General features: G+C 41.8%; 6 protein-coding genes across 6 annotated transcripts; 2 read left to right on the top strand and 4 right to left on the bottom strand.

Annotated features, from left to right (window-relative positions):
- Positions 1-102: 102 nt before the first annotated feature.
- On the top strand, positions 103-1,942 carry SJAG_04675 (iron permease Fip1). Its single transcript, XM_002175726.2, has one exon. It carries the CDS (start codon positions 657-659, stop codon positions 1,848-1,850), a length of 1,194 nt encoding a protein of 397 aa, XP_002175762.1. The 5' UTR covers positions 103-656; the 3' UTR covers positions 1,851-1,942.
- SJAG_04674 (hypothetical protein) lies at positions 1,885-2,903 on the bottom strand. The gene has a single exon (XM_002175725.2). It carries the CDS (start codon positions 2,828-2,830, stop codon positions 2,078-2,080), a length of 753 nt encoding a protein of 250 aa, XP_002175761.2. The 5' UTR covers positions 2,831-2,903; the 3' UTR covers positions 1,885-2,077.
- A 172-nt stretch (positions 2,904-3,075) lies between these two features.
- Positions 3,076-6,248, top strand: SJAG_04673 (thiamine transporter Thi9). Its single transcript, XM_002175724.2, has one exon. The coding sequence runs from the start codon at positions 4,258-4,260 to the stop codon at positions 6,010-6,012; it is 1,755 nt and encodes a 584-aa protein (XP_002175760.1). The 5' UTR covers positions 3,076-4,257; the 3' UTR covers positions 6,013-6,248.
- Positions 6,249-6,558: 310 nt separating this feature from the next.
- SJAG_04672 (40S ribosomal protein S25) lies at positions 6,559-6,938 on the bottom strand (the record flags this gene model as incomplete). The annotated part of the gene is made up of 3 exons (XM_002175723.2): positions 6,559-6,587; positions 6,635-6,875; positions 6,936-6,938. The coding sequence occupies 3 exons, from the start codon at positions 6,936-6,938 to the stop codon at positions 6,559-6,561; spliced, it is 273 nt and encodes a 90-aa protein (XP_002175759.1).
- A 561-nt stretch (positions 6,939-7,499) lies between these two features.
- Positions 7,500-10,378, bottom strand: SJAG_04671 (mediator-replication checkpoint 1; the record flags this gene model as incomplete). Its single annotated transcript, XM_002175722.1, has 2 exons — positions 7,500-8,882; positions 8,927-10,378. The coding sequence occupies 2 exons, from the start codon at positions 10,376-10,378 to the stop codon at positions 7,500-7,502; spliced, it is 2,835 nt and encodes a 944-aa protein (XP_002175758.1).
- Positions 10,379-10,610: 232 nt separating this feature from the next.
- On the bottom strand, positions 10,611-14,978 carry SJAG_04670 (transcription elongation factor Spt6). Its single transcript, XM_002175721.2, has one exon. The coding sequence runs from the start codon at positions 14,886-14,888 to the stop codon at positions 10,770-10,772; it is 4,119 nt and encodes a 1,372-aa protein (XP_002175757.1). The 5' UTR covers positions 14,889-14,978; the 3' UTR covers positions 10,611-10,769.
- Between the last annotated feature and the right edge of the window lie 1,137 nt (positions 14,979-16,115).

The raw sequence follows: 16,115 nt of genomic DNA on the forward strand, positions 1-16,115 counted from the left end.
GAATGCGCTATTTTTTTGACAGGTTGTGTGCGGGATAGCGTCGCAAATTATTTTTAAGTGGACAATCATTTTTTATCAGATGAAGTCTACGAGCATTATTCACGCAGCTTCTTCCTTGACAGAGCTGGCTAGGATAATAAATCAAGTTCTCTACGAATCGCATAACGTTCCGGGAACCGATCGTGAAAAAAAGCAAGTCCCAAACGTTCGTCATTCTGTAAAAGTCGGCTGATATTGCGCAGTAAGTGAGGAGCTTCGATGGAAGAAATTCCATAAAGGAAGAACTTTCGTCAGCTATAAATGCTCAACTCGTCAAGACTGTTCTTATTGAGCTGCGCAAATTTGGCTGTGTTTGTATTAGCGCAACCTCTGCTCCACAATCTACATCGCACCCCTATTTCATCTGATAACTTTGAACGGGTGCAACATTTTCTTTTATTTTATTGTGTTGTGTATTATTAAATTGTAAGCTTTGTACACGACAAATCACCCACCTGTACCTCTAATACTCCCTGTATTTTATTTGTGTAACTGGAGAAAGAGCGTGTTAATATTTGTGAAGCAATTTCTTGTCTCAGAAGAAAAGTTTAAGGAATCACTTTTTACATCCAATCTTCTCACGATTTTACAAGTTTAAAATTACTTCTTCTTAGAGCATGGCAAAAAACGTTTTCTCCGTTGCCGTCTTCTTCATTGTTTTGCGCGAGACGCTTGAGGCAGCCATTATCGTTTCAGTACTTCTCTCCTTCATTAAACAAACACTTGCCGATGAAAATGGAAAGATCACTGATAGGAAATTATTCCGTAAGCTCTTCCTGCATGTCTGGCTTGGTTCCGCCGTTGCATTTCTCATTTGCTTAGCCATTGGCGGCGGTTTCATCGGTGCATTCTATGCCTTGCAAAAAGATTTGTGGGGAAGTTCAGAAGAAATTTGGGAAGGAGTCTTTTCTCTCATTGCCGTTATTTTAATTTCAATTATGGGTGTCGCTATGTTGCGTGTATCACACTTACAAGAGAAATGGCGCAAGAAGCTTATGAACAGTTTGGCAAATGAAAAAGCAAAGGGTATAAAAGGCTGGACAAAGAAATATTCCATGTTTCTTTTGCCGTTCGTCACTGTACTCCGTGAAGGATTAGAGGTTGTTGTCTTCGTTGGAGGCGTCGGCTTATCTACCCCTGCAACAGCATTCCCCTTAGCTGTATTCTGCGGTTTGTTAGTTGGTGCTGCAATTGGTTACTTTATCTACAAAGGTGGTAATGTGATGAACTTGCAATGGTTCTTAATTGCTTCAACGTGTATCCTTTATCTCATTGCCGCTGGACTCATGTCAAAAGCCGTGTACTATTTTGAAATGTATCAATGGAACAAATTGACTGGAGGTGATGCCTCAGAACAGGGCAGTGGCCCTGGTTCTTACGACTTCCGCCATGCCATCTGGCACGTTAACTACGGCAATCCAGAGCTTAACGACAATGGTGGATGGATGATTTTTAACGCTATCTTTGGTTGGAATAATACAGGTACTTACGGTAATATTCTTAGCTATATCTTTTATTGGGTTATTCTTGCCATCGTTCTTTTCTACCTTTCTTGGCGTGAACGGCGCAACAGAAAACGTGCCGCAGACAACGAGGAAGTTGTCGGCACAACAGGAACCTCAAGTGACTCAAGCCCAGGAGTGTTCGTCTCGGAGAAGAAGAAGGAAGATATTTCTGACGAAGGCAGTATGACCATTGTTCGCATTGAGCAGCAAGCTATCACTCATGGTAGCGGTGAAGAAATTGTTGACAAGCAAACCGACAAAGTGGGTGAAACGTTCACTGTTGTAAAGAGACAGACGTCTAATTGATCTTCGCTCAAATGGTCCCAAAGAGGAAATCTAACGTGCTTTGCTTTAGGCGAAACTCGCACTTTCTAATACGTTTCGTACATTTATTTTACTTTTTTTTTCTTAATGAATATATATATCATGTGTATATTATTTGTCTGTCTAAGGGTGCATTGGCTTATCGCGGTTTAAGCGGTTTGCTATTTCATCTTGACAACTTCATTAAAACAAGTTATACTTTCTTGTAACTAATAAACACAGGCATGAGTTTCAACTCGTTTCCATGCTTCCACGGCTACCTCGGCGGTTCGCCTAGCACTTGCAGGATTTGTTCCAGTAACAAGATGGCCGTCAAGAACAACATATTCTTCGAATGGGTCTTCCTTCTGCTTGAAAACAGCGCCTGCACTTTCCGCAAGATCTTCAATTGTTTTAAAGTTGTGCTTCTGCATGGTTCCCATTACTCCTACCATTTCCTCGCCTTTTCTTGTAAAGCCAGTTATGCGTTTACCTTCGACAAGAGGAGTTCCGCCTTTCAAATGTACAAACGGCAAGACGACCGGACCATGGCAAACTGCTGCGACAATTTTGCCCGCTTCGTACATACCGGCTAAAAACTTTTGGATATCACCAGACCGAGGCATATCAAACAGAGTGCCGTGTCCTCCGGCAACGAACACGATATCGTATCTGTTTATGTCGAGCGAATCAACACGCTGTACGGCAGAATGAAGAGCCCTCATGAGAGGATGACTATTATCGTGCAACACACGAAGCTCCTCTCCAGTCACAGCGGGAGGTACAATTGAGTGTTCGTCAAATCCAACATGTCCGGTTTCAGATGCAAATTCTACTTGGAAGCAATTTCGTGTAAAAGCTTCGTATGGGTGAAGAATTTCACTAAAATAAGCCCCAGTCTTCTTACCATCGTCATAGAACGGACCACAGTAGCTGGTCACAATAATTAGCGCCAAAGGCATAGGCGTGCTTGAACGATCCATCAATTGCTTAGTAAATAATTTTTATTCTTTGAATTAGAATACTCAGTTTTTTCATTTCTTATAAAAGAAATCGACACTCTCAATAAAAGTGACATCATCATAAGCGGCTACAAACCTTATACCGCACTCACGTAAATCTACTAGCCCATTATGAAGACAACATTAAATCATAAGGGATGCAATACGTCATAGTTATGCTGAAATATATAAAGCACCAATTGCTCCCCCAGTTGCTGCTCCAACTTGCAAACTCCCTATATCTGCTTTTTAATAAAGAGTTGTTCAAAGGATGTGATGAATTGTAATGTCATATTGGGATGTTTTAAGGAAAGGCGTGAAACATTATCTCTGGAAAACTTAAACAACAAACCTTAATTGTCAACCTTTGTCCGCTAAAATTGGTTATTGGTTGTGAATATATACCCTTACTACAATTCTCTTAAAACACTAAATCGGGACTGCTGGCCCCTGACAAACTGGAATTTCGGAATACCAATGTGAAAATGAAATTAATCTTCCAGCAAATTTCACTCTGTTGCCGTCATCCGACTGCTGGAAATGGAAAGCACGAGTTCAGCAAGACACTATCAACTGAAACTAGGGGTTTTCTTAATTCGCGTGCATTTTGTGTATGCTTGATCAAAATGTGCCTGTTAAAACTCGAAATTGGCTAGCAGTAACGGTAATCTGTTATGCTGAATTGATTGGACACAGCTTTCCCGTCACCGGCCGTAGGTTTCCAAGCAAGCGAACCGGCGTCCGCTGCAGACAACGTGTAAGCTTGTCATTGGAACGCTTACAACTTAAAACCTGTCATATGGGAACGTGTGATGCCCAATAAAAATCCATCATAAAGCGATCGCCAGATGGATTAACTTCGCCTGGCTTGAGTGGTATTTGCCAGCACAAAATTTCTTGTGAAACGTGTGCTTCTTGCTTCAGCGCAACCCAATTATGCGGTTCAAGGCTTCCGGCCGGCAAGTGTCATGAATTTGCATTCATTGAGGTCAACAATTTGCGTAATTGTGGCAACACAACTTCCCGGCTGCTTGTCTTGGAGCAGAAAGTGGAGAAGCATCCCTACACCATGTTTTTATAGGCGATGTCACTCGTCTAAATGATTGGTTCATTTTCAAAGCTTAACCGACGCTACGTGTCGCTCTTGAGCACATTTTATGAAGGGGTGCAGACTTCCGGGAAACAATATAAAAAAACATCTTTCGGAGCAGTCCCAGAATTGTGAGAATTAATACTTAAAACATCCGCTCGTGTTGTTCTTTAACTAAGGATTGATTCGCATTTTAGAACATTCGGAATTCCTGTTTTAAGTTAATTGTAAACAAACAGGGTCTTGCTGGTAACGTCGCTTCCTCCTGACACACAACCCCCAAACCCATTGTATTGTCAATCTTGTTGAGGCTGCAAAAATGAGCTTCCGTGCTGCAGGCGATGTTGCTGCTCGTGGCAGTTTTGATGCTGGCGGTGCTTCCAGTCCTGAAAAGGACCAAGCGTCCGCTATCGTTACTCCTTCAATTTTGGAAAACAATGGATCCCAGGGCACTCCATCTTATTCTGAGATGGATGAAGATGAGGCCCAGTTGAAGAAATTAGGTTACAAGCCCATCCTCCATCGTTCCTTTGCCCTTTTTGAGAGTTTTGCCGCAACCTTTGCGGCCCTTGATGTCGTCGGCGGTGTTCGATTGACTATGGCTACTGGTATCTCGTTCGCTGGTCCGGCGTCTTACTGGTCATCTTTCGTTATTACTGCTGTTTGCTCTATTATTACAGCTGCCGTGTTGGCTGAAGTTTGTTCGGCCTTGCCTGCATCTGGTTCCATTTACCTTTGGGCCGCCGAATCTGGTGGAAAAGTTTTTGGCCGGTTTCTGAGTTTCCTTGTCGCATGGTGGTCGACGACAGCATGGACGACATTTGTTGCTTCCATGTGTCAGTCTACAATGAATTTTGTCTTTGCTGAGGTTTCCGTCTTCAATGGTTCCTACAAAACTGATGTTAGCGATGTTAAGTTCCGCGCTGTTCAGTGGATTACGTCGGAGGTCGTTTTACTCTTTGTCATCTTGCTCAATTACGTGCCTCCAAGATTGTACAAACTGTTATTCCGTATTTCCATGGCCATTATCGCCATTGATTATATTCTCAACATTGTTTGGGTTCCTATCGCTACATCGAAAAAGGACTATGGTTTCCGTTCTGCCAAGTGGGTGTTTACGCAAACATACTATAATTACGCTGGTACCATGGATGATGCCGGTACCAAACCTGTGCCGAAGGGTTGGCAATGGTGTCTAACGTATTTCGCTACTGCTGGTATCCTCTGTGGTTACGATGCGTCTGGTCACATTGCTGAGGAAACGAAAAATGCCTCCGTTAAGGCTGCTCGTGGTTTGTTTTGGTCAACCGTGGTGTCGGCTGTCTGTGCATTTTCATTGATCATCATGTTTTTGTTCTGTATGCCCCCTGACACTACGTTCTTTGACCTTATTTACAGTGCCACTAGTACACAGCCAGTGGTTAATTTATATGCGTACATGCTGGGTCGTGGTGGACATGTCGTGATGAATGTCATTTGCATCATTGAGTTGTTCATGAACGCCGTCGTTTCCGTTCTGGCTTGCAGTCGTCTTGTCTTTGCTGTTGCTCGTGATGGTGTCTTACCTTTCTCCTCTTGGATTGGACAAGTTGATAAGAATGGTCAACCTCGGAATGCCATTACTGTGATTTACATTTGCAGTTGCATCCTACTTTGCTCTATTCTTCCCAGCAACGTTGCTTTTACTTCGCTTGTCTCCGCAGCCGGCGCCCCTAGTTTTGCCGCCTATACTCTCATTGCATTTGGTCGTCTTTTCCTTTCTCGCAATAATTTCCCCAAGGGTAAATGGGACCTGGGTATCTTGAAGAAACCCTTCTACTTTGTTGCCATGATTTTCAATGCCTTTGCTTTTATTGTGAACGTCTCGCCTTACTCGTACCCTGTTAAGGCCAGCAACTTTAATTATGCTATTGTTATTATGGCAATCGTTTCTATTTGTGCCGTGCTATGTACCATTTTCATTCCCCGCAGCAAATGGCTTGCTACTCGTAGTCCCCAAGATGGATACGTTGTTCCCCACGGACCCCAAGAATCGCCGGTTCAGGTTAATGAAAAAGGCCAATGGGAAAAATAGGCACATGGCACTCTCCCCCTTTCTTTCTCCTTTAAAAACTCCACGTTCCCTCGTGATCGGCCGATACGCGACACGCATGTGTGATAGTTTGGCCATTCCCAATGTGCATTTGGCTAATCTGCATTGACCTGTATTCCTTGGTATCTTTTGTGTATATCTATGAGCTTCTCTTCTTTACTCTGCTTTTAATTTTGGTTACCGTTGGACAAGTTGCTCTTATTGAGCAATAAAATAATAATTCCTTTTACATAGTTTCGGTTCATATATTTAGTAACGCTACGGGTGTTGGAGCGGAAAAGAAAGTACTGTGAAAGAGACACTATAAAACCAAGGCAGTTTCTTAGGTCAGCAAAACCAGAACGCTCTCACAAAGGTACAGATAGCGATGAGAGGGATCATTCAAAACGAAAAAAAGACTACGAAAAAGAAACGCATTCTAAGGACACTACAAGACGACAAACACACATGACACCCTTGACAAACAAAAACTACTAAACTCAAAAAAAAGTAATGAAGACGGACTGTATTCACTAAAAAAAATGCTGCTTACTCGGCAACAGCGGCAGGAGCACGAGCTAAGATGTTAGCGTATAATTCGGTCAAAATCAAGAAATAGACTTACTGTAAATGACTTGCTTGGAGTGGCGCTCAACTTCTTGGATGACACCACGGCGAGCCAACTCCTTGATGGCGACGCGGGCAAGGGAGCCGTTGATCTTCATGCGGTCGACAAGAACAGAAACCGAGATGAACTTAAAGGCAGGGACCTCCTTGTTGATGCGGTCAATGATGGCCTTATCGAAGACAGTGGCGTGTTGAGCCTTGTCCTTCACTTTGCCCTTAGACCATTTCTTCTTGGCAGCCTGTATAACGATGGATTAGTTCCTGAACACTTGAATGCAGATGCTTTGCTTTAGACTTACCATTTTGTCGATGGTAAAATTGGTACGCCCGCTCCCCGAAAATGTATCTTTTGTGACTGCGTAATTTCACCCTACCCTACACAAAACAGTCGCTACTCCGTTGCTGATTGGCTGTCTTAGACAGCACTAAATTTCCATATTCAAATAACGCATTCTTGCGAGACTTGTTGGCCCCCAACTCCTTAATAAAATTGTCGATAAATTAAGCATCGCTTAATGAGCACATGGCGGTTTCAATGAACCGGGGTCTCATTGGAGAAATGAAATAAATGTGCTCAAATCATTAATTATGAAAAACACGATTACTGAAAACAAGTCGCAAAAATAAATCCCTGTTATACCAAGATCATTGTTTCAATTGTTTTGTAGTGATAAAAATAATATATTTACTGTAAGAATATGCGCACATTCGCATCTACATCCAAACTTTTATTTTTTTAGCAGTTCAATTCATTAATTAATTAACTAAAGATACAAAAAAAAACAACAAAAATCCGAAACCGCATTCAAGAGTAATATACAAAGCGTATTGCAGAAATAACAGAGTCATCTTCACCATAACAGCTACTCAAAATCATCAAAACCATCAAGTGTTTGAAGCAAACTAATGCGACCTGTTGTTGAGGAATCGTTAGCATCAGCATTAGCAGGCGAAGACGAATGCGAGTTGTTGTCACTGCGTATCGGTCTTGAACTCGGAGCAGTACGTCTTGAGCCATTGAATCGACGAAGCCGAGGAATCTTGGACACAACTTTCGGAACTACCACTTTTGGATTGCTCTCAACGGAAAGCGGGCGTGAAAGACATTGGAGTTTCTTCCGCTCGGCTTGCATGAGAAGTGTGCGTTTAGACAAAAAGATAGGCAAATCGAGACTTGTGGTAGAAGCATTGATTGCACTCTGTGAATTACTTTCCGACTTCTTACGAATATCTCCTCGGTCAATAACATTAACAGGTGTTGCTTGGAGCTCAAATTCTTGAAATGGTTTTGAACGCGAAGTGTCTGGAACCACAATAGCTTCTTCGCCCAATTCAGATGAACCAACACCCGAGTCTTCATTTGTTGTCTCAAGCCACGCAAGCTGTTCAGTGCTTTCCATCTTGCCATCCTCAACGGTTGCCAAGAAGGCCTTGTGCTTCTCCCCGCCTAATGCACCGAGTCGTTCATCCTCCAACAACTTCATACGGCGCATCTCGCGGATTCGCTGCCGCCGAACACTGGCGAAATGTTCATCGTCTTCTTCATCACTGGGGAGGTCGTTCATCGTCCGGCGATTTCTCTTTCGTAGAGTACCATAAGCAACATCGTTCATCACACGCAAAAGCTTTGCTTTGTCCTGTTCCATTTCGCGTTCATGGAATAACTGACCAATCGCAAGTGCTTCGCCTTGTTGAAGTCTTGTCTCATCGTCAATCATCGCATTCAGAGCACCCGCATTAACATCCAGTCCTTCGTCATCATCAGAAAGACCGCCGAATCCGGCATACTCATCATCTGATTCAACAGCTTGATCTTCAATTAAGTTGTCAATGACATCTTTACTTTCTTTTACCGAGTCGAGCTCATACGAAAGCTGAAGGGGAGTTCCTGCATCCACCTGCGTCGGCGTCGCATCGTCAAGCTGAGTGGGCTGCGTTGGTTCAATTACTGCATCTGTCGTTTGTGTAGGAGTATTTCCAGTTGCATTGTCCCATCGCGGAGGAAGAGCGCTAAATGATCCGTCCAGAATAGTAATTTGGGAAGCCGATATACCATCCGCTTGTTCAATAAGCTGCAGAGGATTTAAATCAGTGGATGAAGTTTTAGGTGCCACATCCAAATCTTCTGTTTGTACAATGGGAGGTTTATGTTCATTTGGTATGGTGTCTTCTTCATCGCGAATGATACACTTTCTTCTTCCCATCTTTCGCACTTTGGCAATTCCCAAACCGACATTGAAGCCTTCCTGCATGGAATTATCGTCAGTCGAAATCGATTTTTATCCTCTACCGCGAGATGTGTATCCTCATTTTCGGCAAAGGTGACCTCAGTTTCATCCTTTAATTCAACACGAGATTGAAGCTTCTCCTTTTTCCTTTCCAATTTTCGAATGAGCCGGGCTTCAGCTTGCGCTTCAGCTAAAAGGTCTTCCCGCTTCAGTAACATTCTTCCTTGTTCATAATCCAAATCATCTCCCAACTGCATAACATCCTGTAGATATTCATCTTGTTTTTGCTTCGCTTGCACAGCGGCGCGTCGCAGAAACTTTCTATTGATTTCCTTGAATTTGTTTTTGTGTTCAAGAGCAGCTGTCATTGACTCCGTAAATTGAGGTAAAGGAAGCTTCTGAAGAACAGAAACCTCGGTAGACGGCTCCTCTTCAACCTCCTTCTCAATATGGTCAAGTAATTTGCTAGAAGAGCTATTCTTAACAATTTCCAGTTCGTCATCGGACGATTCACTCAAGTCAGCAATCTCAGACTTGTAAAAGGCCTTTTGAAGGGCAATTTGACGCTCTGAAGGAGAAATCTTTGTTGTTTTTTGGGTAACGAGGAGGGAAGAACCCATATCTAACAAATCAAGCCCATCGATGTCCGCATGGCACTCTGGCTGTTCATCCTCATGCGTTGCTTCGAAGTTTGATAAATCAACAAGGCCATAATCATACGGCGTTTCGTCCATTTTCGCAACATTGAAGCCGTCAATCTCTTCTCCCTGTGAAACAGGAAGAAGTTTAGACGGAGAAGCAGGATCTACAACATGTTCAGTCTCGTCGTCATGCTTTTCCAAGAGCTCAACCCCATCAGTGACATTTGGGGTTTCGTTTTTGTTTTCATCTGTTGATGTTTTCTCCAGTCCGAGCTTACTCAGAAAGTCACCAATGGTAACTTTCTGCTTAACGTATGCTTTTGGTTTGAGGTTTAGATCTCTGGTGAGTCTTGCAGTTTCTTTATGCATGTTAATTAGTGCATTTTTCGAGGCATTACGAAGTTGAACTTCACGACGACTATGGGAACTGGATTCATCGTCATCAGAAGTAGCATAGCTTTCATCATCATCAATTGGAGCATCTTCGTCCATTGGCATAACAGAATTCTCATTATCTTGAAGAAGTTCGCGTTGTTCTCTTCGCAGTTCGCGCTTCTTCTTTTCAATTAATTTTTTTAACTTCTGCTCACGACTTGGTTCGGCGATGTCGTGAGTTTCTGTTTCTTCTTCAACTAAATCCAGGCCATTTTTGTCAATTGGTGTATCAATTGGTTGTTTGGTTTTTGAGCTTTCTTCGAGTTTCTTCTTCACGCGTTCATAGGCAGATTCAAAATCATTTTTTGAAATTGAATCAACTGGAGTATCAACTTTTGAGCTCGAATCAATTTCTTCGCTTTCCAATGAAGGCTCATTCGCTGTCTCCAACAAAGCTTTAACTTTTGATTTAGGAGTTAACAGCAAGCCAGAATCCATTGTTTCTTTATGGTTGTTAACGTTTTTAGGCTTTAGAATTCGTTATTAGATCTCCCAAACGTTCAATAATTCATGTAAGTGTACTTTTAAACAAAAGAGGTTGCTTTATGAGTATGGCTTTTGTTAAAGACGACACCAGCTTGGGTAAATAAAGTTGTATTCAACGCGCACCGCGACGCGACGCGTCGTGTTACCGTGACAACCACTCTGCTGTGAAAACAATGACAACGCGTTCACCACAAAAAGAATATTGAATTAAAAAGAGTAATAATCATCATACAAACAAATAAATTGAATTGAGAAGCGAAGAGATTAACTGGTAAATATATATTCACCAATTTAGTAACGCATAACCGTTTTTTTTATATCTAATAGTAATATACATCACATTTTAAGGCCGCTTCGCTCCCTTAGAACGAGCAGCGTAGATTAATTTGAAACCATTGCAAAGGGCGGTCATATTGGCGTAAACGTTTCCGTGAAGAAAGAAAGCGTTAGGAATTACTTTGACAGGCCAAGCATGAACGGGCGAACTGCGATTGGCCTTGAAACATAAAAGAACATAACCAGGATGCTCTTCATCAAAACAGAAGGCATAACATGACCGCTTTGGATTTGCTTCAGAGTAACTTGTCAACCAACGCTCGGTGTCTTCACGTGAGCCTTTGCGGAACTTCTCATTCATACACATTTCGTCGAGTTTTCTTGCAATGGCTTTAATGTGTGAAACGATGAGCTCATCAAGATCACTGTACTCATAATTCATTTTTTCATGTCTTCCAGTAATAATAAGGCGTTGTCCAACAGAAAACTCGTTTTCCTTGTTCATTTCCAAAACATCAACATGTTGATAAAGATTGTCGGCGACTTTCCATGTTATTACAATGTGATCTGGACCTTTTGATGAGGGTCGAATAATAACATCTCCTCTCTGCATACCAGCAAGAGCTGCTTCAGCCTGAGCTGCGTTAAGATTTTTAAACAAAGGATGCTTGATGACACGAGCCGCCCGCTGCTCTGCTTGTGTCTCTGCAAGCATTTTCTCCTTGTCACGTTTTTCGGCTTCGAAATCCCAATCCCAAGCAGAGAAGGAATACTTGCTGGTTTCACTTGCAGTGCGAATAGCGTATGGTCGCATCGAAAGTTCAGCTGTGAAATTAACCTCATCCAAAGTTAAAATGACGGCTTCCACGGTTTGTCCGGTCTGTAGAAGCTGTGGGGGAGGAATGTGATCGTCACTAACTTCTTCAGCTGTGATATTGCCATCAATTCCACAGTCAAGTTTGACGGCGACATAACGAGAAGTGACACGCTTTACATTAACGGGAACAATAGTGTTTGGAGGAAGGTCCGTCAATTCAATACCAGTGAGCATAAGGAAAATCTCGCTGGGGGTAAGAATGTGGAACAGATTACGACGTTCACCATAAGGGTCTTTCAACTCACGGCGAATACGTTCTAAGGTGTTCCGCTTCAGATGATGGAATTCACGTTCCAGTTGATCAGCATACTCCTCCAAAACGAGATCATCCAACTTATCAACCTCATTGCTGGTAATTAAGTGATAAACTACACCCTTTTGAGACTCATACTCTTCAATGTCTTCTTCGTCAAGTTCAAGGGCGTCACTGGCCATTTTACGAGCCAGCTCGTAATCTTCGTTGTGAATTCTAGTGCTGTCCAGAATGTCCATTTTTGGTAAATCTTCATTGGGAATATAAAGGAAAGACGCGCAGTTAATGAAAATTTTTCCGGTGAGAATCGTTTTTGTAATAAGATCACTTCTGGTATCCAATCGACCACCATGTGCAGCAATCTTCTTCAGCAAGGCTTGTGCCTTTCGAGGACCAAGACCAGAGATGTACGGCAAAATGCTAGCCTCATACTTGTTGTTTACAGCCTCATTAATGTCGATGCCAACTAAGTTGGATACATCAACAAGAGCACTTTCCAGGTAACGCCAAAGCATTTCCTGCGGCAACAGATGCTGCCACTTATGAAAGGATAACGACATAATGTCCCGTCCTAAGGCTGCATACTCTAGCAACGGATGTTGCACATAACGTGCAAGTGCAACACAGTACCTGCCAAGACTAGGAAGAGCAGGCAATTCCTCTGCCGCTCTCTCGGAATTCGTATAAATACGGGCAACTTCATCATTGACCATAATAACATCAACAGGGTCCTTGCTTTGCAGAGCCGTTGTGACATTAAGTTTGACACGATTCGCAGAAACGCTCATGCCGGAAACACCGATAACTTCAGGTTTCACTTTCTCAATGAACTCTGCAAACATGACCTGATTTGTTGGATCATGAAAATCGGTAAGCTTTAAAGTTTCCTCTGGCTCACCAAGATCATTCACGTAGACACAAAGGACTGCGTCTGACGGGCCACCTTGACCATTAGAAACGGCGACCACGGTGGGAATAGTACCGAGTTCGTAATTTTTACCAGAAGGTTTATATGGAGCTTGATCAAGCTTGTTATAGAGCTGGTTTCTGCAAAGCATTCCCAACTCATTGAGGTGATTAGATCGGCACATCTCCTTGATTAAAGCAGGCATATACTGTGTTGTACGATCAAGCACATCACGAAGGACCATTTCACGTTGCTCATTCCATGCTTTTGCAACATCAGAACAGTTATCCGATGTCATGAAGTCCAGCATAGATTTAAAATTGTCATCTTGCAATTCAAAAAACTTAATGTTAATCTTAATAAGACCTTCTTCCTCAGCCTTCAACATTTGTAAGAATAACACGGGATCAATATGAAGCAGATTTTGGTCTTTCAAGTATTTAAACTTATAGAACGGATGGTCTTCATCAATTTTTCGTAGACCCTTTTGCGTACGCACGATATCAACTTTTGCCAATGTTAACAACTTGACACGGAAATGTCTTCTAAATTGAGGCTCGTGAAAAATCTCTTCAGCAAAAATGCGTCTCGCCCGACTCAGGACATGGTCTACATCCTTCAGCTCTTCTGTCACATACTGCTCTGCGAGTACACGTGGAGGAACTGCCGGATCTTCGACAGGATACAGTTTCTCTTCTTGTATCAAGTTCAGCCCATAGTGTGTGGCTGTAATTCCAAATGCCTTGACAAGATTGTATAAACTGGATTTTCGTGTTTTTTCATAAAATGCGTACTTAGAAACATGAGGTCTCCGAAGGCCATTTCCCATCAAGGAAAAATGATCGCGAATTTGTTCGGAATAAAAAAAATGGAGGTATTCGGTGAGATCGTTTGCAAACTCAAACGAATCGGTAATGTCAAAAAAGGGAGAATCAACGATATCATCCAAAGCAGAGGAAAAGAATTCGTCCTGGATTCCAATAGCGTTGCAAAGTTTTTCGAGTTCTTTCTTTTTATGGATCAAAAAGTAGTAGGTGCTGCAACTGAAAAAAATGCGCCAGAGATCATTTTGGTTTAACATTGGTACAATAGTACCTTTCTCTCTGTCATGATATACAAGGTAGTCACGTCTATGATGCCAAACAAAGGGCACCTCATAACTATCCTTAATGAAGAAGTGCAAAACGCGCAAAATGCAATTTACGTAAGCCGGGCGGAGTTCCTCCGAAATATCGAGACGCGATTGTACCATCTGTTTAAAAATCCAGTGGGCTTGTGTGTTAAGATCGTCATCTGTAGCATTCCGGTCACACTTAAAATAAAGTTGCATGCGTTCTGGCTCATCTGTAATTCTAATAATTTCATCCTCTTCCGTAAGGAGCTTGTCCTTCAGTTCGCTGGGCTCGAAAATAGTTTTTAGTGAGACTTGCTCTTGAGTTTCTTCTTCCACATCTTCGTCTTCTAAGGCGAAGGCGTAGTCGGTACCATCACCGAAAACTTCGTAAACTTGCAGATAGTCCTCATCGGAAATACCCAATGCTTCAGGATGCACTGGTTCATTTGTTTTCGAGACTTCACGTTCTTCGTCAACACGTTCTTCGCCTTCAAACTCGTCCTGTTCAATGAAATCAGCGAACTCGTCGGCGATTCCGCCCCTCCGCCGAGAAGTCTCTTCCTCTTCATTTTCGGCCTCAGCATCGTCTGAGAATATGTTTTCTAGATCCTCTTCTTGTTCACGAGCCCGAACTAAACGTTTCAATTTCGTAGAGCCTGTGTTGGTGGAGACACCTGTATTTTCCATAAGAAGTTCCAGATCTTCTTGGTCTAAGACCTCTTCTTCATGAGAATGCATTGAGCGTTTCTTTCTCTTTTTTCTGTGCCGGTCACTGGCATCATGAATGTTATCTTCGTCTTCATCGTCGTCAACGATGAAACCTTCGCGAATTTTTCGCTCTTCCTCTTCATCCGTTTCAGATTCTTCAGAAGAATCATGCATATCAACATCATTTGAGGCTGCAGTCCCATCTTCTCTGTTTGCGGCGGCATTTTCTCTCGCCATAACATCGGGTGTTTCCTCGTTAAGTGTTGATTCTTTTTCCTCCTCCATTGCGTTTTGTACACTCAATGAAGAGACTTCCACATCACCCATTCTCCAAGGGACTTATGCCACTATGTTATATACACTAAAGAATTGAATGCGTAGTGGCTCTGGTTAGAAAATGCTGGACCTTGGGTCCGTTGTAGTCTGCGCTGGTATAAGCGATAATTCGCTTATTTATTTCGTAGCGAGTAGCGAAACAGTCACGTGAAACTTAAGATGCTAATAAAGATTTATTATATTGCTCAGTTGTAAAGGTTATTAGTTTTAGTAAATGGGATTATGTTTTTAGCTATTTAAAGGAAACGAGAGTCTCTTGTTATGACAATATAAGCTGATTACAAATAATTATAACATTAGTAAATAACACGATGTATTTAACCTTTAGTATATTAATGGTTGGCCGCTTCGGTGATGCGCGTCTAATTGTCGCATTAGAAACAATCAAACATGCGAGTCATATCCTAGAAGTTCACAAAATGCGACTCTATTTGAAGACTATTAAAACATTGCAGTATTTATGGCTAGTTTTTCTTTTAATTTGTATGCTAAATGACATGAAGGGCTTGTTGAAGCAAGATTTTTTGAGCGACGATAGTTTGTGATTTATCTTAGCGAACGTTAATCTCAATTAAATTCAGCAGCAAAAACCACATGTGGGTATCAGCGACTTGGCGTAGTGAGTTTTACTACTATTATGTTGTCAAAGCTAATTCAAGCAAGGCGGTAGTGGGTTTGGTTACAGAAGAAAGTGTGTTGACAAAATATGCTTTACATAATTATCGGGCTGTCTTGCAATTTACAATCAAAACATAATACTTTGTTTAAAATAAAAACTAAATAACAACGTAAATTTATTCGTTGTAAATCAAAAAGTATGATGGAAGCTTTTAGGTGAAATATAATCTCTTATTCGTATTTATAATCAAGTGTTACAATAGTTTTAGCGAATAAAATTGATTGCTTCGGCCTGAATGCTGAAGACATACCAAGCTGATTGGTTTCTTCCGAAACATACTTGCAGCATCTGGTGCGATACGTTATAGCAGATAAAAACAGAGCTACCTATAGTCCATGCACATAAGGTAACTTGGTGAATAGTACAATTGACTTACAATTCTATATTTACCAAGGAATATAATCGTATTCAATTTTCTTTCGAGTTAAGTAATTCTTTTTGTTGATTTCGGAAGTGAACTAAACTCAGGCGCTTCAAGTATTTATTAAAAAAACAGCAGCTTTATTTAACAATTATACAAATTATTTTCTGTAATTTTC

Source organism: Schizosaccharomyces japonicus (assembly GCF_000149845.2).
Source record: "Schizosaccharomyces japonicus yFS275 unplaced genomic scaffold supercont5.3, whole genome shotgun sequence".
NCBI classification, from domain to species: Eukaryota; Fungi; Ascomycota; class Schizosaccharomycetes; order Schizosaccharomycetales; family Schizosaccharomycetaceae; genus Schizosaccharomyces; species Schizosaccharomyces japonicus.